The sequence below is a fragment of the Brienomyrus brachyistius genome, chromosome 4, assembly GCF_023856365.1.
Source record: "Brienomyrus brachyistius isolate T26 chromosome 4, BBRACH_0.4, whole genome shotgun sequence".
Classification (NCBI taxonomy): domain Eukaryota; kingdom Metazoa; phylum Chordata; class Actinopteri; order Osteoglossiformes; family Mormyridae; genus Brienomyrus; species Brienomyrus brachyistius.
Genome location: NC_064536.1, coordinates 4,630,527 through 4,656,283, shown reverse-complemented (window position 1 = coordinate 4,656,283; position 25,757 = coordinate 4,630,527). Strand labels below are relative to the sequence as shown.

The following is a 25,757-nucleotide window of genomic DNA, read 5'->3' as shown; positions in this document are numbered from 1 at the left end:
GAAAGTGCAATATTTTTCCACTACAGATTTTATATAATTGATTTGGTTCGTATGGTAGTATGTCATTTATGAAATCCTTTCTGATACAATTTAAGATGATAAAAATTTATCCAGCTGTATGACCTTGCAAAATATTCCCAGATACAGTGGGGACTACGGGGTGCAGGGGTTCTCCTTGCAGTGTTACTGCACTTATAGTTTAACACAGATCTGAGAAGTAGGGGTGGCGATTGCCAGAGAGGTGACAATAATACTATCATGATATTTGGGCCGGGGCGGCATGGTGGTGCAGTGGTTAGCACTGTTGCCTCACACCTCTGGGACCCGGGTTCGAATCTCCGCCTGGGTCACATGTGTGTGGAGTTTGCATGTTCTCCCCATGTCGTCGTGGGGTTTCCTCCGGGTACTCCGGTTTCCCCCCCACAGTCCAAAAACATGCTGAGGTTAATTGGAGTTGCTAAATATGCCCGTAGGAATGCATGTGAGAGTGCATGGTGTGTGAGTGTGCCTTGCGATGGGCTGGCCCGCCATCCTGGGTTGTTCCCAGCCTTGTGCCCATTGCTTCTGGGATAGGCTCCGGACCCCCTGCGACCAAGTAGGATAAGCGGTTTGGAAAATGGATGGATGGATATTTGAGCCATGATACGATATTATTGCCATTCTTTTACATTTTACGATGCAGGAAGTATTGTCATTCAATTCTGCAATACAGTGCAATACTTTTTTCTCACATATGATTAAAATGCATTACAAGTAATAAGGAAAATTCATCTCATTCAAATCTCACCCATTTAATTCTGTGAACAAAATTATCTCCTGTACTTTTGATGAAATGGACAAAAAACTTAGTCCTTCATTAGATCTGCATAAACTGAACATAGGACCACACTCATAAGTCAATGCAGAGAATACAGGTGCATGGTGAATAATAATGGCAATGAATGACTACAACAGCCCATTGAATAAATAACTGCAGCACTAAACTGATTAGTAATGGAAATGAACACAGAATGACATTGATTAGTTTCATTTTCTGTTTCCAGATTGTTTCAATGTAGGTATGGACCACTTAATAATCTGAAGCATTTACTGGTTTTCTGATAAATGTTAATGTGTTGTTTGTCCTTAGCCACAAATCTGTTTAAACTGAGGTTTGAAGCGCCAAGTAAGATAACGATGAAGAAAAATTTATGTCAGAGAAACATGTATAAGGGTTTCTATTACCCTTGCACAGCAATAAAGTCCCAGAATTTAATAAATGCATCTTAACATAAATCACAGTAGCTTACAATAAATGTAAATGTTGACGATTTTAGTAAAAGAGATTGACACACAACTCAAAATAACAATGTTGCATGTCAAGCTGATTATTCGCTTATTCGCTGTATTTTGGAAACACATTCTCAGTTTGAAAGCTGTCCGCCTGTTCCAGAGTACGTCACCCAAACGTTCCCGTTAGTAACTTAGTTGGAACTGTTCAGTTGCATGGCTCCAACTGTGTAAGATTGTTAGCAATTGTGATTTTGGGAAATGTGTCACCGTATTGAGAAGAACGAGGCCTTGCGCCATCTTGTGGACTTCATGAGCATTGTTATCAGAATCGACGAATTTACAAAGTAGAAGCATATTAAAATAAGAAATATATACAAAATAGTACTAAATAAATATACATATATCGTACTCATATGGCATATACACCTCCAACTCTCACGTATCGTACGCAATACTTGGCGCCGCTGTACCGATATGATATTGCGATAGTACACTGTATCGATCCTTTCTTCCACCTCCAAAAAAAATAACCCCTTGCATGCCAATGGGTCAGCGTCCCGTTCGCAGGCTCTCGGTCATTTGCCTGGCCCTCCTGTGACTTCCTTGCAAATGGAGACAATGAAACCGTCATCCTAACAAATACTCGCTGCTACAGATGACACCGGTATCATCTGCGGTTCACTAAATGTTTGAGAAAACATATGAAGCACTAAAGTACAAGAAACATGAGTAACAAAAAGAGGTAAAAGTGAAAATAAACTTTCTCATTTTCCTTCTGGTTACACTCACCTTTTGAGTAGTCAGACATTTGGTGCACCATGTTTTTCATTTAACTTATTCGAATCGACTTATTCGAATTCATCTACTGCAGACAGAGTTGTAATGACTTGTAACGACTACTTTGGAAGAAATTCAACAAGAGAAAGAACCGTTTACCGAAGTTAAATGTAAATTTGCTAAACAGCCTACACCGATTTTGTGCGTTTTAGCTTGTAGTATAAAATTAAACACTTTACCATTAAAAAAATAAATACATTAACATAAATAAATTGACATCGATTTTGGCTCATGTCGAACGTAACATGGAAACACAACTGGTACCTTCGTCAAAAGCATCAATTTCAACCGAAGGAAAACAGTTAGGTGCATATGGTATGTTTATCTAATTGAAGGATTCTTTAAAGGAGACTTTAATTTTATTTGTATGTAAATTTGCAAATCATTATGTTGTGCTGCGATCAAGATATTAAACTCCAAAACACTGCTAAGTACTGCACTGAAACTACACCACTATTAAAACAGCACTTTTTAAAAAATAATCCATTTAAAATGTAGGTGTTTTTCTGAGTCTACAGTCGCCACCCACATGTTCGATGGCCGTGACGTAATCGTTAACTACGAGTCGAAAACACTGCGCGCTTCCTGCGCGTGATGAATCCAAAAGAGCGGTGGGCGGGACGATAATGTCAATCAACTGGCAGGCAATCAACCTGTCACCCGATTGGTCGCTTTTGTTGGTTCCGATTGGATTAGACCGGATGTTGATTGACAGCACCCAGTTAGTTCCGCCCATCGTGGATTTCCGAAGCTTCGCTCCTTCCATAACTAGATAATGGCGTCTGGGAGGAAAACAACCCTGGTTTGGGAGTGAAAGATAATTTAAGGAATGAGCTAAAGTGACGTTTTCGTGCTGAAGTGGAAAGAAGCGGTCTGAGGCACGAAGTACGGTTTGAAGGGTGTCACTGGGAGCGGGGGGGGGGTGTATGATACATTTCACAAACTGGTCCCTTGGCACGGAGCGTAGCGCATCGTTTGCCATCTTGCTAGCGAACTAATGTTAGAAGCGGGCGGCAGGTGAGATGAACCATTCCGGCCGCCTGGTTAGCGGTGACGTGCGGTTATTAATGTCCGGTGCACGGTGATGTCGCTAGCAGTTTGGTGGACTGCCTGGGGGTGCAGTGATGGTAACCGGCCTGGCGGGGCCGATGGCGACAGTAACAGTAACAGTAACACGAACACCGAATCGTTTTTGACTCGTCCTAGCCGTGAAGATCTCAGGATATCAGCGGGTGACATTAAATGCATCCCTGTGCCGCTGTAGCTGGCCAGCTCCGCACCCTGTAACAGGAATGCCAGTTAGCACCATTCTACAAGTTGCGAATTGGCTTTTTAATCAGACATCTACTTAATTATGTATATTTGCCAAAGTATGGCAGATGTTGCATTGTTTAAAACTTAAAGCATTCCAATTACTGTAATATGTTGCGTGGCTTTGCATCCATGGCTTCCAGTACCCAATCGTTTTAATTATTTCCTTACGCTTTTGTGGATCTCCTCTTGCTAGTTTATGTACTAAGTGAGTTTGCTCCGTTTCAGGTACTGTTTTCAGGAAACCTTTCTTTTTCCTAAGGTGCTCTACTTTCTGCGCCGAACAAGGTAGCTCACTTTGAACATTTCATATCCCCATGAATGGTGCAATGGTACAGAACTGCCATTCGGATCGTCTTACGGTTTTCATACAAGGATGGCTGATCCGAACTGCTCTTTCAGTAACTACAAGCCACAGGTAAGTCAATAAAGTTATTAAATTGGGGGGGTCAGCTGTAAAAGGACAGACCTTCGTAAGAACAACAATGATTTTCTAAAGCTGTTAACTATATTTCACCTGTAAAAAGAGTTACCTGCATTCATTGCTCTAGTTTCTTATTGGTAGTATTAAGAAGTAAAACATGGGGTTTCCCCTTGTTGGCTTACTTCTCTGTCACTGGTCTCCTTGAAGATCCACTTGAAGCAGGAGAGCATGATGGATGCCCAGCTCCTGGTACCAACAGCTCCCAGTGACAGGCTGACCTCAGATCTGTGCCAGAGTGTGCTGTACAACCGCTGGTCGGTGCTTACCGATGATGTCCAGCCTGCAGTTGCCACACATGCTGGCAGTCTGCCTAGGTAATGGACCATAGTGGGTTTGGTGGTAATTCCTGACTCTTCATTTCCGCGGATAGCCGTGAAGCCTAGTTTAGCACAATGTGTGTCAACTTTGTTTTTGCAGAAAACTTTCAATGGTCTGAGTGATAAAATGTAAGATTCTTTTATTTGTTTATAAGGCTCTTTAATAACCCTGTGACCTTTTGACCCCATACTCGGTAAACAGGAAACTCAGATCAGGGGCTGCTTTTTATCGCCAGGACTAAATTTAAGACATGGGGCGACAAAAGCTTTTACTACTTTTGTCCTGAGGACATCGGATTGTCTTCCAGTGAACGTTAGATCAGCTACCAGTGTGGGCTCTTTAAAATATATATATTTTTTTGTACATGCAGGAATTTTTATATTTGATTCTCTGCCTTTGTATTATTACCCGTGATCTTGAAGGATTTAATACAAATGAATTGCAGCCACTAACCAGTATATCACCATACATGTCAGTAACTTTTTAGGTATTTTATCATTGTTTTGAAATTTTTTGTTTAAATTTTTGTAGGCCTCAAAACAACGTTTCTCATTCTGGTAATGGTCCAGACATATATGGAATGGTCTCCAGTATCCTGGAAGAAGCAAATGGATCGGAGCGTTTTGAAGATTGGTATGTTCTGGGGGTGAACCTCTGGTGTTTAAATGCTGGGATAACCATGTGTGCGTTATTTGTTAAGCGCAGAGACAAAGTGTTTTTGTTTTTTGTCATTTATTGCTACGATGTTGGTACACTTTGCACAAATTCTCTTGCAGGGATCCAGTGTATGATATTGTGATGACATATCGAGACTTATTTCTCAGTTTGTTTGGCAATTTAATAATTCGTCGTTTCTGTAGAGCATTTCTGTTTTGAGCAAAATTTTTTATTTTTTTTTCTCTCCCAGGAATTCTTCATCAAACTTGTTTCCATCGTGGCCAGCAGACAGCAGTCAAATAAACCGGCAAGCAAAAATGGCGCACAATGCAAACAGATTTTCTGATGCGGCTATTGACTTCTATCAAGACGCTTTTGAAGAAACGCCAGGGGATGATGTGGAAAAGTTGTACCAAAGTTTCCATGGACTTGGCTTAATAGACACTTGGTTTCTTGAAAATCAGAAATGCCCAGATTTGGCCGCTTTTGAGCCCAGATGTTTTGCTGCAACACCATACACAGACAGCTCTGTGATCAAAGGTCATTCCTTTGAAGATTTTGTCTGCAATAGGGAAGAGTTTGGACCATGTCTGCAAGTAGCTAGTCAAGAAGTCGGTAATGTGGGATATGAGAAAATGCCCGGCAGCACATACGCTTTTCACAACCGTAGCAACAGCAACAATACGCGACTGCAGAAGGAGTCACGAATGGATCAAAACCGAGACAAGTTCTCAAGCCATGGTGGCTCTGTGGACAAAGTTAGGCTTCCGTGTGACCTTGCCAATCAGGCCCAACAAGATAAATGGCCGAAAAGGCAGTACCCTTCCCGAGGTTATGAGGACTACAGAGTCCACCCACTGCAATGGAAGAACACCTCCAACTCTCAAAGTTACTATGGCCAGCAGAACCCCCGGGTAAATGGAAGGGGCTGGAAGCAAGGTCTGGAATGTTCTGATCCAAATATCCAAAATGGTTATTCCTCCGACAGAATACCATATGGTCCTGGTCAGCAGAATTCCCTTGATTTCCCTTGTGATTTCACCCAAGCTGTGACCTCGGAGCTCCAAAACGTGGATTACCTGCAGGGAGATAAGAATGGTCCCACCTGGTCCACCGGGGACATGCCAGGTCCCTCTGTAGCATCTGGCTTATGGAACAGGAAGAAATGTGGCTCTGATAGTAGTGCTCAGGCACCCTTATCATGCAGGCCAAATGAAACCGTCTCCAACCAGCTGCTTACTCCAGGGCTCATGTCATCTTACCACTTCCAGTCCCCACTGTCACCTGGTGGCAGTCAGTACCACAGAGGCAAACCCACAGAGTGTCTTCCTAGTGCTTGGTCCCAAGGTATGCCTCCTGGGAACACGAGTCTGAGCTTCCCTGGCAAACATTCTAAGGTGGATCCACCGGTGCTGGAAGAAAACCCATTAGCATCTGATATTCCTAAAAGTTGGCACTGCGCTCCTGGCAGCTGGGGAACCTCACTTCTGCAAGAATATCCAGACAAACTCTACTCCAGCCGCTACAAGTGTAACTCGGAGGGCCGTGACGACATGAAGGGTATGAAGAAGAACAGCCATTGGTTTTCCCCAACCCCTGGTGCCATGGGCCCTAACCGGAACCACTACAACAACAACAATATCCTCAACAACTGCCGGCGCAAACAAGACCAAGACAGAAGCAGTGACTTGTCGCAGGTTGGACCACCTTTTCCACTCCTTAAAACGGGTCAAAAACAGAGCCCTGGATCGACGCAGTTGGGCCTCCATCCAACTAGTAGCAGGAAAGGCAACGAGGTCTTCTCCTTGCCTCCGTCAGCATTTCCTTTTCCTGACCTTATAGAAGATTTTCGCCAGCTCAGCCCCTTTGTCAGCGAGTTGCTTGGCAGAGAAATGCCGCCTCCTTTCTTTGGGTTTCCTTCACACTCCAGCAAGTATCGACCCATGAGGAACCGCACGGGTCCTGCCAGTGAGCTGTACATGCAGCTGGAGGTGTGCTATGAGCAGTGGAGGATCTTGGAGAAAGAGAGGAAGAAGGTGACTTGAATGATCGCAGTCTGACTGCAACTTGGGGTTTTGCAGATGATTGCTCTTTGATTCATGTAGACGTTAGTTGTGTCGGTTCATTAGATCTTCCTTTCTTTTCCAGACAGAGGCCAGTTTAGCCAGGAACTTTCCTGGGCGGAGAATGACTGGTTCCCACAACAGGCCCGTTCCTACGCTTCCTGCCAATCCATCCAGAGTTGACCGTTTGATTGTGGATCAGTTGCGGGAGCATCAGAGAGTAGGTGGTTGTGTACATTAGGTGTAACAGATTAGTGTGTGGCTCAGTGGGCTAAGCCTGTGTGCCTGTAATCAGAAGGTCACTGGTTCCTGGGTGCCACTACAGGAGGCTGCCCTTCGCAGACAACTTACGTTATACAAAAAAGAAGGTTTCCCCAGGGGGATCAATAAAGTGTTGATGATGATGATTATTAGTATTATTATTATTAATGATAATAACTTCCTTAGCTCCTTCCTTTATACTGCTGGTCTTTCTTGGTGTTTGGAATGGTTCATTTCTGCAGGTTATGACCCTGGTTGGGAAGATGGAGCATCTGCGTGGAGCTCCAGTGCATGCCAACATCAGCACCACCCTGGAATGGCACCTGGAAGCCATCCAGGTCACGCAAGCACGGCGCAAGGATGAGGTCATCAACTCCACCAACCGATACAGGCAAGGGGTACCAAGAGGACACGATGATAAAGGTACGGATCGTCAGTCATGATCTGTGGGGATGGTGACGATGCAGCAAAGTCTTAACTTTTTAATGTTTGTTTCGGTTTCGGAGCAGCAGATGTCCTGGCATTGGCGTCCGCCATCAAGGACTTGGCGGTTCTGACCCGCAAGGCCCGCACGGCTCTGTGGTGTGCCCTGCAGATGACCCTGCCCAAAAGCGCAGCAGGGACCCCTGCCGAGCTGGATCGAGCCCTGCAGGAGCTGTGTGACCCAGGGAACGATGAGGTGTTGGGGGTGACGCATAGGAGGAACCTGCAGCCTGCAGAGAGGAAAGGGGACGTGCAGGATCAGGGCCCGGGAGGTACTGGGGAGGCTGAGGAGGAGCGAGAGAAAGGCTCTGAGAAGAAACTGTGACCATGGGCTTGTGTTCTGTTGGTGTTACGGTTACTATGGGAAGAATCTTAAATGGGGAGGACATGAAGGTGAACACAGGCATAACGTGTATGTGAGCGTGCTTGAATGTTAAATTCTCCACATTACTGTTTTTGACCTTCAATTCGTTGAATGAGTTCAAATGTTCTTTCGAACGCAAACGCGCTCCATTGCCAAGCACCCAATCCTATCTTTTCTACGTACGTTGCTGACTGCGTGACATTTACGTTGAGTTGAGATTGTTTGCCAGTTCTTGTTCTGCAAAGCACTGTTCCCCCCCCCCCCCCCCTACATTTTACCGAAACGTGACACAGATAGACGTGTCTATGGATTGCCGTAGTGCTGTGTGAAACCCAGCGGACGTCTCGACGCCGCGTACCAAAAGAGCAGAGCCGGTTCGAGGTGGGTCGCTGGCACTTCCAAACTACCCAACTGAGGCAGAAGCTGTGTTGAGGTGCCATTGTGGTTGTTGTATCAGTTCTGTGCCTTGTTGTTCTCAGTGGTTTAAACTTCAGGAACTGGAAAAGACACGCTGACGTTGCGTAAATGTCCTAACATGAGATGACTTTAAAGCATTGGTAGAAAATAAGTTTTGTGTGTGTGTGTGTGTGTGTGTGTGTGTGTGTGTGAGTGAGAGTGTTGCTGCTAGTGAGCCTCTCTGTTTAATTAGTTGGGTTATAACCTGATACTCAGGATCACAACTAACACCAGTGGAGAGTTGAAAAGGATCTCTGTCTTAGTGAGCACTTATACATTATGTTATGTTACTGGAATTTAGAGACCATATTTATTTTAATTATTAAAATTGCGTTGGAAAAAATAGTATTAATGCATCTGGTAGTTTCCTACTAGATCAGAATTACATATTTACTCAGGAAATGTGTATTTAGTATATTGTTTTGAGCATGTTTAAATAATCTAACTATACTAAGTTACCAAAGGTAATACATTTAAAATACACTTAATTACCATTTTATGTTGATGTATATGTTTGCTACTTCGGCTTTTGCAGTATACAGAGCTTATCAAATAGTATTTCTACTATGACTTAGACAATCACCTCATTTGTACGACCTTAAAATACAGCATTTTTGAATGTAGGTAACCACACAAAAAACAGGAATGATTAATTTCAGAGTAGTATTACAGGAATGACTTTTTAGTTTAGATCTGATATAATACTTCAAGGAAAATGCATTGTTTTAACCGAAAATAATAATGTCAAAATGCAGAATCAAGAATAAGGCGGCAGTAAATGGATATTCAAACACCACAGCTGACGAACTCCTGTGCGTATTTACTCTCAGCTTCTGAGGTCCGAGGAAAGCCTGCTGGCCACTTCCTGTCATAGTGTTTTATAATAATCTACCTGTCTATGTATTTTCATGGATAAAAAAAAATAACTTACATGAAGGTTCATGCCCTTATTCCCTCTAAATTCATTTTCAGATTTAAAATCCTAGCATTAAACTTTCACTTTTTGTGGGTGGGTCGCAGCATTATTTGGTCTGTTTGCATGCACGCACCCTGGTAATGAGCACGTATAAAGATACCTGTTTTCTACATTTCTCAATTACCATAATGTACGTTGAAGTAGATGATATCATATCTACCTCGTTTTATTGACATTGATAAAGCACTTCAGGTTTTCATAAATGGAGGAAGATACGACGGACCACATAAGATAGCTTTCAGATCTGTATCTTCAGTTTGCTGTCCCTGTGAATTGTGTGGGCATTCGCAGTGCTTAGCTGTCAGACCAATTTTACTTTATTTTTTAACTTGTATAAGGTAAGGTATTGAGAACCCAGTAGGGGGAATTCCCCAGTCTCGCGCTCACTTTCATGCAGAATTTGGGTGGATTGACTGCGTGTGTGTGCTTTGTGCTCCGTGTTTCCCATCTCCAGCTCTAGTTTGTGTGTGAAATGATATGCAGTGAAGCCACTGCAGACCAGTTTGATCTAAAAATGATGACGTGTTTTGTAATAATTGTTGCTGACTTGTTTGTGCATTTGGAATTAAGACTTTGTTTACATTACGTATTAATATGTAGCCGGGAGAGTTTATGAATGTAAAGGGTCACATAGCGCCGATGATGCTATATATAGATCAGATAACACTATATATTTCAGTATTTTTCTTTTTAATATTTTTTGTAAAGTAGCACTGGAGAAATTGAATTAAAGTTTGAGAGTATATGTGCCTTCAGTTCATAATACTCCCCAAATATCAAATTATATATAGTGGCCACTGCACATTTTACCTTTTGTGTCAACTGATACTTTGTATATGAATCACATTGGCAGTTTTTTTTTTATTATTATTTTGCAACGTAGTATGTTGTCGTTTTCGTTTTATTGTAGCAATTGGATTTCACGGTGCATCGCCTCAGGGTGGCTGGTTGGGGTTCCCAAACCAGCAGGGAGATTATTCAATAATGTTGCTTGTTTCTGAAGGAAAAGCCCTGGTTGTTTTCACCTGGGTCCTCTTGGGATGTTTAATATAAAGTGAGGAGCTGCATGTCTGTTCTCTTTTAGCACTGTCCTAGCTTTAAAAAAAAAAAAGTTTGCAAATCGAGTTTTTCGTTTTTCACAGTTATGGACCGTTAGCAATATATGACACTTGTTTCGTTTTTCGTTCAGACAAATGGACTGTGGGACCCCATGAGTGTTGTGAATTATTATTTTTTGTTTTTATAATGTGAAGGTTGTTAGATGTGTGTACAGAGGAAAGAGTAAAAAAAACTTTTCTTAAGACATTGTAGCAGTTTGAGGCAGAGTAAAACGGATGTGTTTCGAGTTTTCGGTTTCTGCTCTTCATGTGCCATTGAGCTTCATCTGTGGAATGACAGGCTCCTGCAAATTGTTCGTTAAACTAGACAGCCACTTAAAATCTCTATGTATCCATAAAAGCCGAAATCTCGGCTGCTGTTTTTCCTGTAGACTTCCGTACCACATTTTAATGTGTGATCAGTCAGAACTCAGATCATGCCTCCTAGTCTTTTCTTTGTTTCGCCATCGACTATATGCCAGGATATCTAAGCTCTTGGAAAACGTTATGTAGGGAAAACTATGCTGAGCAAGGTGACCGTGGTGCAGATTAAGTCTGTGGAATACGTCGCGATGGGTTTGCCGTTGGAATTGGTGGTGGTTCTCGCTGTTGATTATACTGGCATGGAGCTGTGAATCTGTTTGTTGGCCAGCTAGTTCTCGATGACTATCGCATTGAAGGTGTTGTGGATGCCAGCCAGTGTTGGAGCTTCGTGGAGATATGAGACGAGGATTTAAATGCAGGTGGAGAAAAGGTGACGTGAAGGAGGCCTTTGCTTGCATATGCAAGTAGAGAGTTGTTGGAAGATGGTGTCCCCCCCCCCCAACCCCAATTTTATGCAGAGGCATGGCCAGTGATGCAGAGTAAGTTTTTCTTTTTTTTTCTGTATATTAAGGTAATGTACACGTACAGAAACACATGAAGCTCTGTATATTTTTTTTCCTTAGTAAATTTATAACTGGACTTTAAAAATCAGGTTATCATTCAACTGTAGACATAGCATGGAATGTATTTATGCAATAAGAATATGCCCAGTGTCTTGGATACTCGTTTAAGTAACATGGATTCTGTGAAACAAATATCTTGAATATTTCAAAGTTTTAATTGTACTGGGTGCTTGAATGTCCCTATTCTCTGTATTCTGCTACAAGTGGCATTCTTAAATCAATTTCTAGCTGCTTGCTTGTTGCTGTATCGGAACTTTAATTGACCTGAAGCAATAGCTTTGGAGCTCTGTGTTACTACTTCATTGTGACCAGCAGGGGGCAGGATGATTAGAGAAGTTGCTGCATTTCCAAATCCCCTTAATTGCATTCCATGAGACTAAGGCCATTTCTAGTATGAGAAGGTGTTTCAGAAAGACTGGTCTAATGTGATTGGTTACTGATAAAATCATACAGAACCATGAATTATATCATTTCCTGTATTGACTGTGATTTTCAAAAACGGTCAGTTCTGTGTTGGCATTCACTGTTCCCTATCCTTGCACTTTTAACAGAAGTATGTGTGAGTGTGTTCAGTCGTATCTTTTTAAAATCCCGTAATTGGACCACAGTGACCTTACTGCATATTGTTTTGTTTAAATGTCAAAAGTCAGTCAGCGTCTTTTAATCAGTTTTGTCATTTCGGGTTAATTTCTGTTCATCATTAGATGCGCTTAGGGGGAATTGATAGTAGAGTTTTAGTTAAAAGGACCCAAATTTTTCAATTAATGCAACCAAACATTTGGAAGAATATTTTTGTGATTTCTTTCCCCTTCACCTGGCCCACATTATTCTAACATTTGTTTGTTCTCCTGAAAGAGGAACTATCATTTCTGACCGAGACTCAGCACCTGTACCATTTAATAGCTGTATCGCATATTCTCCGTTATACCAGCAAAATGAGTGTCGTCGTTCTGGACTGATTCCGGAACAAAGCACTTATGTCAAACACTGTTCAGCCTCTTGGAACACTGTGATTTTTGCTGAAATCTTGTGTCTGTGACTAATCTTGTGGTGCACAGAACTTTATCAGTTGTTAATTGGAATTGGTAACTGACGTTTCCGTGTTTTTACGTAGCTGGTCATTCATGGCTTTTTGGTATTTGAATTGAAAGCGGATGGTATGAAGAGTAGGCGCCCTGCTTTTACACGGGAGACATTCCACTCGGGTTGAGTTTTTTTACGAAAGCCGTCATCCTTCAGTCATTTGTAAGAGCATTTCAGTAAATGCTGAAATAGGCCAGTTTTTTTTGTACCACATTTGAAGAAATGTTCAGGTTAGACAGATTTCAAAGATTGACACTATTCACTTATCCAAGTTGAAGATTAAGCTTCGAGATATGCCTCTGTACAATGAGGTTTTATTTTTGTTACTCTTTTAAATGAGCTTTAATCGTATATATTGCCACTTGTTTTATTTTGTGCTGTTCAGTATCTGTCTGGCTTGTCTGACACTTGGACTCCTACCTGGATGTCCATGTGAGAGTGTCAGTCTTGAGTTTGATGTTACGGTTCATGTTTATTGCATTGTGTTGCAGAGTTTTGCCTTGAAAGTTTTATGGAAAAACCTGGTTTGTGATGTTGAAAATGATCTAGCACATTACTGACAGAATTAACAAAATAAAAGTTGTCAATCTAACACCCCTCTGTATTCGTGTTTTGCCTTCCACCCAGTTGGAAATGCACATTTTTAAAGGTATTGCTGCAAGAAATCTTGTGAGTTTGAGGTTATTTGTCTGTCCTCTGGACCGACTAAGTCTTCTATTAGCTCCAATCTATTACGTTAAACCTCTCTTACAGCTCACAGCCGATGTCCTCCAGCAGGTCAGCCAGTCTCCGCCCAGCACGGCCAATCAGAACAGCCTGCCCCCTGATTGACGTCATCCTTTGGCATTGTTTACAAGCATCCCCTCTTCCCCGCTTGTAGCTGGAGATGTTTATGCACTGGGGGCATCTGGTGGCTGTTGAATGTTCTCCAGGAGAGTTAGAGATGAATTACAGCCGCCCACTTTCCTATCTCTCTTCATGTTGCCATTTCCTCACACACTGATCGTGCAGCTTGTGACGTGATGGTGTTTTAAATCTGGCCTCTTCTTCTGTCTTGTGATCAAACGGTAAGATTGACTGCCCAGTGATGCTACAGAATCTACAGATTATGTAACCCTTAGGTTAGGTCTGGCTAAGGCTGGATTGGGGGGATTTTTTGCAAGGGACATCTTGGAAAATCCAAGCAACGAAATCCCAGTGTCCGCCAAGACCTCGGAAACTTGCAAATACTTGTACACACGACTAAATCGTCCCATCAGCTAATTCATTTCCCCCAAAGAGATGGGCGCACACATGCAGTGCTAAATGCAGTCCTGCGATGTTTGTGGTGCAGTGATACGTTGCCAACAAAATATATACAATACCCAGGCTGACTATAAAGGGGGTAAAAGAGGAGGAGTTTCAGGGGCCGAGCAAAGTCTATGTGTGGCCCTAGCAATACCTTCTAAATACCAAATACTGGTAGGACTCCTGTCAATAGACTTAACCTAATAGTCACACACGCTTGCGTTTTAATCATGGTCAATGTGTGTTATGTATGTGCCCATGGCCTTTATGAGAGAGGGGAATGTAAACAAAATGGTTAGCCTCTTAAATTTTTGCCTAAATCTCCAATGAACTGAATTCACAGCCATTTGACACATTCCACCCTTTACTGGCACTGGCAATGCCACCCCCCCCCCCCCCCCCGGGACCCACACACACAAAAGACGGTGAGTTGGTCATGCCTTGGTCTCCAGCGATCTCCCTTCCTGCCACGTAACACCGGCTGCGCATATCAGCGGAATTCCCCCACCGATAGAGTTTCACCGCGCTTTCTGTTGCGGGCTGCCACTGTCCGTCAAGCGAGGCCAGGAAAAGCACATGAGGCATGCCCGGGTGGGGACTGCTGCTACTGGAGTTTCCAAAAGCGAGCGTTTAGTCAGTTTGCCCAGCGCCATTGTTTACTTGGAGATGGTTGCAACGGCTTTCCGGGGAACAGAAATGCAGCCGGTTGTGTTCCCTTGAGCCCTTCCTTAACTTCTTCCCAATATCCATTCTCTGTGTATTGCTTTCCTTAGACAGAATTCATTTTCGTCCATCCTTCCATCCATGTTCTGTAACCGCTTGTCCTATTTAGTGTTGCAGGGGGGCTGGAGTCTATCCAGCAGGCTATGGACACGAGGCAGGGAACAACCCAGGATGGGGCGCAGACCCATCACAGTAGAATTAAGTTGGCTGAAGCAATTCTGTGTGCTTGCTTCTAAGGATTGATTCTCCTATCCAGTCTGAGGGTTCTGGTAAGAAACCCAAATGAGTGGCATGTATTCATGCTTCCAAATATAAAAAGGGATAACACATAAATGAGATGTTCCTCCTTGAGGCTTTGACATGGAGACCGGTCAAAAAGGGCAATGCATTGTGGGATGGGTTTGCACCATGTTGGTAACCACGACAAGTACAGTGATGCATGTTCAAGGCAGCAGAAAGTGGTTTGGGCACCTATGCTTTTGCCATAGGATGGTAGCAGTGCCTTAACTACTGAGATTAATAACTTCAAGTGCAATGCTGTCATGTTATTACAGCTGTCGCTGACTTTTTAAAGCAACTGCTAAGTACGTGGTGGACAGATGCAGTGTATAAACAGAGCCATGGCAAAGAAAGTGAGAAGATCTTCATCTGTCCTAGCAGAGTGCAATGCAGAATCAGTCATCCAGAATGCAATAATGTATGTTGCATCTTGTGCCAGTTGTAAATGTAATTTAATTTCCACTGTAATAACTAAAGACATCCAAACAACTCACTGGGTAGCAGGTAATGTAGTGGCTGATGACATGGACTAATGCTGCTTGCGTCTCAGTAGTAACTTTAGTGTCCTACTTATGGGAAAGGTACTTAAGATCTCAGCACATATTCAGCCGTATGACTGAAGATGACACTTGGCGATGCATAGAAACGTCAGCTGAGAAATTAAATGCCCCAGTTTGCAGTGACGATGGATGCACAGTAATGTGTTCACGGCACTGAAATGACATCGGCACGCCCATGGCACACAGACATGTGCTTTGTGCGCTATGTTACAGCGACACGTGGAGCCCTGCGACGCCGTGGCAGGCGCGGACGGATGTTTTACTGACTGCTGATGTGTTGTAAACCATAATTTATGCTACCCTGTGTCCTGTGATCGCACGTAGCAACCATTAAGTACACATGTGGTTGACGGTGTTTGAATATGATAATGACAGAAACTTTTATGTAAAAGTTACGTTCAGTATAATTCCCACTGTTTTAGGATTTATTTAATAAAGTATTATCTATATTGAGAACACACTGGTATAGGCTACTAGAAAGTCGTTATATGTGATGAGTTGATAGTATTAAACTATAGTGTTCGATTAATGATTGAGGAAATGTTCGAATTTTCTTAACGGTGTTTAAACTCCTTTGTTCATTACGGGCCATGGGGTGAAATTATGACTGTAATGATTCTATATATATTTTTTTACCTGCTTTTTACTTTACTTTTTACAACGCCGTCTAAACTTGTAGTGCTCAGTTCTGCTAATGAAACTGGAAAGAGAAGGTCGTTTATCACAGTTTACTGGGAATCCCAGTCGGCTGGGAGCTGCGTTCATTACTACGGGACTCATTCACTGGTGTACTGGAGACGGCTGCAGTGGGTGCCTGCGCTGGGGCGGGATAGCTGCAGCTGGGCTTGCCAAAGAAAGTGAAAACGGCGCATTCCGGATAATTAGCTGGCTGCCATCCCAAGCACCGGTGCTGTACAAAACCCGGGTCTCCCAGGAGCGGCTGGCACAGCGGCGCCGCAATGTTTCCAGCGTGCAGGGGATGCATGCCGCAAAGATGCATGCCCACGTAATGCTCACATGCATTACTCTTAATATTCGTGTTTCTCTCGCAAAGGAGAATTAAGGATGTTTACGGTCTTTTCAGGACCAGTTGGGACTCACTTGTAAAATTACCGCACGGCTCCGTTAAACCGAAACCCAGATGACATCTGCTGACATATGAATATATAAGTCCAGTTTATACTGGAATTGAGCTTGAGGTTCAGCTAAATAGTCTAAGATTGTTTTGCTGCAGTCTATCACGATTTTTGTGAGTCCCCCCCATACACTGGCGGTGTGTGCAGGGGTTGCTTTAAACCCACTGAGAACACTGTAAGTCTATCTGCAGCAAATGATACGGCTATTTTGGAAAAGAGGCTGCACTGAAAAAGGAACGTCAGCTATTTGACATCATGCAGTACTGAAAAAAGGAAATACCCTAGTCAGCCCGCTACAGGGGACTGGGGGATATTGCACAGTGTAAGACGCTTGGTTAATTTTTTTTCTTGCGGAAATTTACCTGATTTCTACGAAATTCCGCGGGGATTTGTACGCAGTGAAGCAAACCATGGATACATGCATGTGACTGCGGAACTTCTCATCAAGTTCTTTACCGAGGACAAGGCGTCTGTTTTTCTCGTGAAAAGCTGAACTTAACGCGGTAAGTACTTCATTCCTATCATCACTAATGTAGCAGTTAAAAAAACACATATGAATATAAACAGTGGTTTTCGCATAAAAAAACTTTTTAAAATATCTTTTAGTCGCTTAATCTTTTCATTCAATCGTCCGTGCTTCTTTTTAAAAATAAAATTTGTACCGTGATAGACTCTAAATGTGATTTTAACAATTACCCGCTTTCAATATGGAATTCAAATGTTTTTATTTTGATATCGTGATGTTTGGATTTGACTGATTATTATGTCTATGCGACTGATTTATTCCCATTAATAAATGGCCTTCGGTGCCAAGCGGGCCCTGTGTTTTATTTATCAATGTACATATATAATATACATTATATTATATATATAATCTCTTGTGGGTGCCATATCAAACGACTGATCTCAGTCTGCTTCTACAAATGGCAATACCGTGAGACGGTTCTGGACAGCTGAAGTTATTTTTGGGACACCAAGCTCAGAGGAATGAGGTGACAAAGACTGTAAATGTCACTGGAAAGGTACATCCTTACGGTTTTACCATCCCCTTTTAACTCCATTCACTCTGTCATTAATGATTGGCAATGTAAGGCGAAAATCAATAGTCTGCAGCATACAGCAAGTAAATTGTAAAAAATGTCGAGCTAATTCTTTCAACGTTGCCTCTAGTAATAGTACACGTTAGTTTTATAATTTGCAAAATAATAACCCATGCGCAATAACTGCATAACATCAAGAATGTAGCACGCCCAGCTTTACGTTAAAATAAGGCCTTAACTTTTCTAAAAGCTTTGAACAAAATGGATTATTAGATATGAGAAAACTATAGGAGAGTTTGCGTGGGTTTCCTAAATCCACCGATCGCTGTTTAAATTTAGCCAATATAATAATAATAAAAAAACTTTCTTATGCGACAATTACCCTGTACTCGACTGACTGTAATTAAGGAATTTCCAACGGCACTGCCTTAAAGTGCGCCTGTTTGTTACACCTGCGGGCAAGACAAAGGGGAGAAAGACGCAATATAACACATATTCAATGGCAGTGTGCCGACTGTCTTTCACTGTTTTAACAACCTTTCCACGCCCTTTAATAAAATCCTTTTCAAAAATCATTTAACATTAAAAATATAATCTTTTTAAAGTACGCTTTTGCGGGGGACACATTTCACTGCAGTACTGCTGCCTTTGGGCAGGTTCGGATACTCAGAAAAAGAAACGCTATTTGGACCTGCTAAACCCTAGGAACGAGTCAGTGACGGCCTTAAGCGATGGCCGTAATATTTTGTAAAATCACCTCGGACACTGGTAACCTGACTATTTTCATTGCTAAGCACCCATCGTTACTAGTACTTGTGGCGTTCGGTGTTATAAATGTTAAAACTGATTTCCTCTTTATCAGGTACTGAAGTGTTTTTTTAAACATAGTTTGTAAATGCACGCATGCTAGACTCCGCTGCATTTTGAGGAACGTCTTCAGTGTTTACTAATGTGTATGAATTAAAAATCCACAAAGCGCTTTGGCAAAACTGAATTCACTGGGTCCCACTGTGATTAGTAAAGCAGAATAACGGCAGCTGTACATTTCACACATTTCTCAGCGCCGTCATACAGATTCCCAGAGGAACACTGCATTCAGGTAGTAATTATGTAGGAAATCACCAGGCAAAAATATTTTTGTGAATCATTCTAGAATTTATCTAAAATCATTAGCATACATTGCAAATGGAAACAGCATTTTTTTTCTCATCTTAATTCCATCATCACTTAGCGGCTGTTGTCAATTGATTGTAACTAATTTTATTCACATTGGCCATGCAGGTAAATAATTTGATACATATTTTCTGTTACCCTTCTAATAACCTAATATTACTAGATTACCACTGGCAGTTTGCAAAAAAAGTCAGAATTGTATAATAGTGTGGTTGAAAGATGAAGTTTCTTAGTTTTTTCCATCAGCAGGGTAACCTTGCTGTGTACAGAAGGCATTTCTGAATGGACTGTCTTTACTATTGTTGCTGCTGAGTAGGATGAGGCTGACAAAATATTGCCTGTGGTTCTGACTTGTAGACCTGGGAGAATATCAACCATGTGTTTCCTGGAGAACAGTCTGATAAGATGAGGTCACGTTGCATGAAATTTTGTGAAGTGGTGAGAGAAGAGTATCGTCTCTTTCATTTGTGATAAACACATGAACATTCTTTGTCCAATGCAGTGCCGAAGTTCTTCAATAAACCCCTGTCAGTTGAAAAGCAAGAGTATTAGTAATCCATTGTTGTCTAGGGCTGTAGGTTGTCTGCTGCAGTGAAACACACTGCAGTACAGATTTGCATTCATTAATTTTTAAACTTATAATAGTGAAAAGGGGTGGCATGGTGGTGCAGTGGTTAGCACTGTTGCCTCACACCTCTGGGACCCGGGTTCGAGTCTCCGCCTGGGGTGTGTGGAGTTTGCATGTTCTCCCCATGTCATCGTGGGGTTTCCTCCGGGTACTCCGGTTTCCCCCCACAGTCCAAAAACATGCTGAGGTTAATTGGAGTTACTAAATTGCCCATAGGAGTGCATGTGTGAGTGAGCTGGCCCCCCATTGTTCCCTGCCTTGTGGCCATTGCTTCCGGGATAGGCTCCGGACCCCCCGCGACCCAGTAGGATAAGCGGTTTGGAAAATGGATGGATGGATGGATAATGAAAAGTAATCTGAGTGACTGCATTTTCCAGCTTGAGACTGATGCAAAACCTAAATGAATTTCCAGCAAATGGCAGGGTTGTGTGTATATATATATATATATTTTTTTTTTAAATATTGCAGTAACATTTTAATTTGTGACTAGTGGTGCTGTGGAGTTTTGGGTGGCTTTCGGATTTGTCTACAACAATGATAATCAACCATATTTAAAACTGATGTAGTCTGGAGAAGGATAAGTAATTCAGCAGTTAGGGGTTCCTGAAGGATGTGCACTGCTGAGTTGGCATGCAGTGTGTCCAGTGGGTTTGTCACATCCAGCTGAGTCGTCTGCAGCTGACGATCTAAGCCACTCGCTGGAATGTCCTGTTCATTTTGGACAGCGCTAATCCCCGGCTCCCGTGTTTCACGTTACGCTTTGCACCGACGGAAACACCGACCCCTTTCACATTCGAGGCCCAAAGAGTCTTGAATGAGGAGAGTTTTGGCAAAACCGTGGGTGACTCGCTCGAGCTCCTGCTGCTCATTCCCCCTCTCCACTCCTCTGACAAAGTTGTTGGTGCCCCTGTTCCCGCTAATGTGACCTGCTCCCTGTACTTTGGGTCAGTGGTGTTTATAGCCGAGAAAGGTCAAAGGTAAATGGCAACCTGTGTAGAAGTTATCGGATATTATTGCCAGTGTTTTTCTTTTAATAGCCTTTTAATACAGACATTTGACTTTTTATATAAACATATAACTCAATCAGTTGGGATAATGTCTCATATGACAAACCACTGCACTAGCCTCTTACTCAGGATTCATATACCCATCTTCTAGATCCAGAGACTCTACAGATAGGGATTGAAAACAGTATTCTTAGATACTTACTGTGGTAACACTTTGCTCAGGTTGATCACTTTCAAGACTTGCACACACAATCCTTACGTTAGGATTGTATTACAGTTGTTTTAAGGTCTTTGAACTCATGACTTAAAAATGTCTCCATCATCATACTTTTGGCCATCAAGTCATTTAGTCACTCAACAAAGGCTTTGTTTCTCCCAACCAGGATGTACAGATGGACCAGGCTCTGTTTGGCGGAGCTCCGCGGTTCCTTACGCGGCCCAAAGCCTTCTCGGTTTGCGTCGGCCGCGATGCGACGCTGAGCTGCACCATCGTGGGCAACCCGGTGCCACTGGTCACCTGGGAGAAGGATAAACTGCAGCTGTCCTCTGGGGGACGCTTCAAGACGGTGGAGGACGGAGATGTCTACCGACTGACCATCTATGACCTCACTCTACAAGACAGCGGCCAATACACCTGCCGGGCCAAAAACAGTGTTGGAGAGGCCTACGCCGCTGTCACGCTAAAGGTGGCTTTGCCGTCTGAGATGGCAGAACAGCCACCCGTGTTCCTGGTGAAGCCTTCGTCTACGCGGGTGGGCCTTGGCGAGGATACCACCTTCCAGTGTCGGGTGGCGGCCTACCCTGACCCCACCTTCGAATGGGAGAAGGACGGGCGCTACATTGGCGAATCCAACCGTGTCAAGATCGTCTCGGACAGCGAGGGCAGCACCCTGAAGATCCAGTGTGTGCGCAACATGGACAGCGGCACCTACACCTGCCGAGCCCAGAACTCAGTTGGTCGGGCTCATGTGGCAGCGGCACTGGTGGTGGAGCTTCAGGACCGGCAGCTGCTCAACGCCGATAAAAGCACCTCCCTCCTGTCGCATCTACAAAAGCGCAAGGAAGAGATGCGCAAGGACATCTCCATCTACCGCACTTTGGATTCCACCTCGTCGTCTTCCTCGTCCTCCTTGGCCTCCCGGACCCCCGAGGGGCTCAGTACCCTGGGCCTCAGCCTCACCCAGGACCACGACCACGTCGCCGCCCTAGTCGTCAAGCTGCCCAAAGGCGTGTTCACTCGCACCTGCACAGTGACGGAGGGCAAGCATGCCAAGCTGAGCTGCTTCGTCACCGGGCACCCGAAGCCGCACATCATCTGGTGCAAGGACGGGGTCAACATCCCAGAGGGGCGCCGCCACGTGATGTACGAGGACCAAGCCGAGAACTTCATCCTGAAGATCCTGTATTGCAAGCAGAGTGACAATGGCCTGTACACCTGCAATGCCTCTAACCTGGCTGGACAGACCTATAGCGCGGTGCTTGTTATTGTCAAAGGTAAGCTTCTCCTCTCTATTTTAATAGCCGTTCTTCCCTAACAGAACAGTACTACAAGACCTTGAGCAATTAGTCCCCGTGTTCATTCATTTAGCAGACACTTTTGTCCAGATTGACATACAAATGAGGATAGCTTGGGGTCAGCTTACTTTCTGGGCACAGTTGGGGTTAAATGCCTTGCTCAAGTGCCCAACAGAGATATGATTACGCTGCTGGCCATGGGATTTGAACACTGGAGACACTCTGAGCTACACACTGCCTAAAGTAGTACTACAAACTGATGGTTGTACCATTAATATGCCTTGGCATATGGGGAGTGATGCTCGGTCTTATGGGACACATAACTTCATGGTCATCACTCACAAAAGCTTGGTGGCCTTTTTTCCAGGAACACAGTGACACAGTCACCGGTCTGAATTCGAGCTGGATGTCACTGTTAGCCAGCGTCTTTCATTTTGCACAGCGTGTGCACGGTCAGATCGTATAGAGTGTTGAGTCCTGATTCCGTGAAGAATTGTAGTGAAATTTCATACGATAAAATCAGCAGATGGATCGGCGGGTCAGCATGGTTTGACTCACACGTGATCAACTGAAGGGCAACGACCTCTGCCAGCGTCCTCATCTCATTCATCTGCCTCCTGTTTTCTTTCATGTGATTATGTGCCGTTTCTGCCTGGAAGAAACCCGGCCCTCTGCCTGGCATGTGTTTGGTCAGGCAGCTATCAAGCCCCCGCGGTTTCAGATTTCAGCTATTTTCTGCCACAGTGAGGATTCCTAACTGGGGATGATAGCCAGGAGCCCAGAGGCTGGGCGCCGGACGTGGGAATGGTTTCCATTAGCTGAGCACAGCCACCGATCCTGGGGCCTCCAGACAACAGTGACTGAGCCCCGAGAGAGTTCAGCCTAATCTGTGACCTTACGTTCAAAGCTGCCTTCGTATGGCACCGCTAAATTAACACCGGGGAATGTGATTTTGTGCTGGGATATGAGAGAATTGTTTGTTTTGGCCAGCTATGGTTGCCCAGGTTTATACCGATAGGAGTGAGTGAGCGAGTGTGTGTGTGTGTGTGTGTGTGTGTGTGTGTGTGCGTGTGTGTGTGTGTGTGTGTGTGTGTGGGGGGGGGGGGGGGGGGGGTTGATTAAAAACCTTGTAGGGACATCTGTTCAGTTTTCACAAGGGGAAATTCAGTTTTACAAGAATCTGTGACTGCAATCAAAAAATTAAAATGTTAAAAGTTTTGTATTTTGTTTGGTTAGTTTTGGTTAAGGTTAGGGTTAGGGTTAGGGTTAAGGTTAAGGTTGTCATTGTTGGGATTAAGGTTTTGGCCACAGTAATGAATGCATGGTCCCCCAAAGATATAACTAGAAACCCGTTTGTCTATGTGAGTGTGAGTGTGTGCGTGAGAGATGTCTGCTTTTCTTATCAAGTGTCTCTCTTTTGTATGACTTAGACATTAGCTGACCATCACTAGCCTGAGATGATTAAAAGATGACAGGCCCCAAAGGAGCTGCTGTTAAGAAAACTGGTGTCTTTAAATTGCTCTTAACACCTTTTTGAGTGTGTGTGTCTGTGATGATCTTGCCTGGACACTGTGATACCCATTATTTTTGGGTATTCAGTAACTCTATGTTTTAAGATGAATGGTGGGGTGAATGGTGTGGGACATGGAAGGGGAAAAATTGTCTGCCGACCAATCATTTGTTGGCAAACCAGACTCGTATTATCGATTGATCCGATTGGCCGATTGGATCTCCGTGACCTTTGCCCTTCCGTCTACGCCTCCTGCAGAACCCAAGGTGCCGTTCCGGAAGAAGCTCCAAGATGTGGAGGTGCGGGAGAAGGAGTCGGCCCTGCTGCAATGCGAGGTGCCGGTGCCCAACGTCAAGGCCAGCTGGTTCATGGAGGAGACGCGTCTGCAAGCCAGCTCCAAGTACCACATGGAAGACCAGGGCGTCTTGCGCAGCCTTACCATCCACAACGTCACCACCAACGACGATGCCGTCTACATCTGCGAGATGCACGAGGGCAGCCGCACTGTGGCTGAGCTGACTGTGCTGGGTAAGGCTAATCTGTGCCAGGCTGCTTATTTAGGTCTGCAGGTACCTTGAGATCTTTGTAGGCCTTCAGGCCTGTCCTAAATTGCTGTAGGCCTTGTACGAAGAGGGACAGCAGAACTCAATAAATCTAAGTTTTTGGGGGCATATTTTAGTTTTTTTTTTTTTTTGCAGACATTTATGAAAAGTTAAGATGTTTATTGTTTACATATATTCATGGGTGTGACGATCGATTATGGGGGCGGCATGGCGGTGCAGTGGTTAGCACTGTTGCCTCACACCTCTGGGACCCAGGTTCGAGTCCCCGCCTGGGTCACGTGTGTGGAGTTCTCCCCATGTCGTCGTGGGTACTCCGGTTTCCCCCCACAGTCCAAAAACATGCTGAGGCTAATTGCAGTTGCTAAATTCTCCTTACATGTGTTAGTGAATGCTCTGTGAGCGTGCCCTGTGATGGGCTGACCCTCTGTTCTGGGTTGTTCCCTGCCTCGTGCCCATTTCTTCCGGGATAGGCTCCGGACGCCCTGCGACCCAGTAGCATAAGCGGTTTGGAAAATAGATGGATGGATAATTCATATAATATATACATTGCAGTTGGTGCAAGACAGGAACCAACCACAGGTTGTAGGGTGCACACTCAGTCACACGCATGCTAAGTTTAGGCACTTCAGTTCATTTAAGGTTAATGTGTTCCTACAGACTGAGGAAATTGGCGGATCTCCTGAAAAGGTACCAGCACAGTGGGTGAACCTGCAGACTCCACACACAATTTGTGGTGACTGTGCTACCCAGTGCAACACCGAACTGCTAGGCCGGCACGATGTGCGATGTTAATACCAACATGGCATTTCATGCTATAGTCTGCTGGCTTCAAACCATCCATAAATTGCGCTAAAACATTTGCGTAGTCACAGGAAACCAAACTTTAGCAAGTTTTGCTATTTTAATGATGTTTCCTTTTCAAAATGATCTAGTACAGGTTTGAAAAATCATTCTGAAGTTTACTGCCGCTGCCTGCGATATCCGAGGCAATAGTTTCATTTTCGTCCTTTTCTATTGGACGGATTCATTGACTGCGTGGTGCATTTGTGAGAAATTAAGCAAAAAAAGTAGGTCAAGAGGAGAAAGGCAAACAAATAGGCATTCTTATTCTACTGTATGGAAATATTTCGTATTTTATAGTTACAGTGAGCAAAAGTAAGTGATTTGCGGCACTGTTTTGTGTCAGTTCGCACTACTAGCGGCAACAAGACTTTTTTTCACTGTTGATAGATAAGTCAAAGGTAGATAAGTTCTACATTTGGCCATATAGTTATTTTTCAACTTCTAAATATCACAATGTGATCTTTTTCTAGTCTCCTTCAGCCCTATTCAAAACATGCAAAATGTAAAAAAGAAATGATTATTGTTAATTACTTACTATGTTCCATATGATGTAAGATGATGCGGTTAAGTGTCGGAGTAACCTTAGTTTTAGCAGGAATTATACATTAATCGCAATAAGCAAAATAAATTAAGTGATGCCAAAGACAGGCTAGGCTACTCTCAGAGGCTAAAGGGGATCTGTCTGTGGCTAACCTCGCATTATTGGGTGAGTCCGTCATACCTTAATGTCTTCTTTTAAGATGTATTTGCACTGCAGTCCTGCCGGGGTGATATTCAACTGCATTCGTGTTCACTTTTAATGTGAAGTGCTTCCTCACAAATGATGTTTTCGCTCTTTAGTGGGATCCTCACCCTGCATGTGCCGTCTACCTTGTGCCCCCCGC

The 25,757-nt window shown here is 43.7% G+C and overlaps 2 protein-coding genes across 53 annotated transcripts in view; both read left to right on the top strand.

Annotated features, from left to right (window-relative positions):
• Positions 1 to 2,828: 2,828 nt before the first annotated feature.
• LOC125740045 (uncharacterized) lies at positions 2,829 to 13,201 on the top strand. 3 transcript variants are annotated; one of them, XM_049010741.1, is made up of 8 exons: positions 2,829 to 2,994; positions 3,683 to 3,838; positions 4,052 to 4,218; positions 4,754 to 4,855; positions 5,130 to 6,915; positions 7,028 to 7,162; positions 7,446 to 7,626; positions 7,716 to 13,201. In XM_049010741.1, the coding sequence occupies exons 2-8, from the start codon at positions 3,797 to 3,799 to the stop codon at positions 8,009 to 8,011; spliced, it is 2,709 nt and encodes a 902-aa protein (XP_048866698.1). In that variant the 5' UTR covers positions 2,829 to 2,994; positions 3,683 to 3,796; the 3' UTR covers positions 8,012 to 13,201. The 3 variants fall into 3 exon arrangements, with proteins under 3 accessions (XP_048866698.1, XP_048866696.1, XP_048866697.1); XM_049010739.1 differs by having other exon boundaries at positions 7,713 to 13,201; XM_049010740.1 differs by having other exon boundaries at positions 3,649 to 3,838; positions 7,713 to 13,201.
• Positions 13,202 to 16,831: 3,630 nt separating this feature from the next.
• Positions 16,832 to 25,757, top strand: part of LOC125740851 (obscurin-like) — a 96,760-nt gene continuing 87,834 nt past the window's right edge. For 46 of the 50 annotated variants that reach the window (XM_049012583.1, XM_049012606.1, XM_049012589.1 and 43 more), the window contains exons 1-3: positions 16,832 to 17,097; positions 20,826 to 21,936; positions 23,726 to 23,995. In XM_049012583.1, coding sequence (XP_048868540.1) covers positions 20,835 to 21,936; positions 23,726 to 23,995 — 1,372 coding nt within the window. In that variant the 5' untranslated portion in view covers positions 16,832 to 17,097; positions 20,826 to 20,834. The remainder of the gene's footprint in view (positions 17,098 to 20,825; positions 21,937 to 23,725; positions 23,996 to 25,757) is intronic. The other 4 variants (XM_049012617.1, XM_049012568.1, XM_049012587.1 and 1 more) reach the window with 1 other exon arrangement.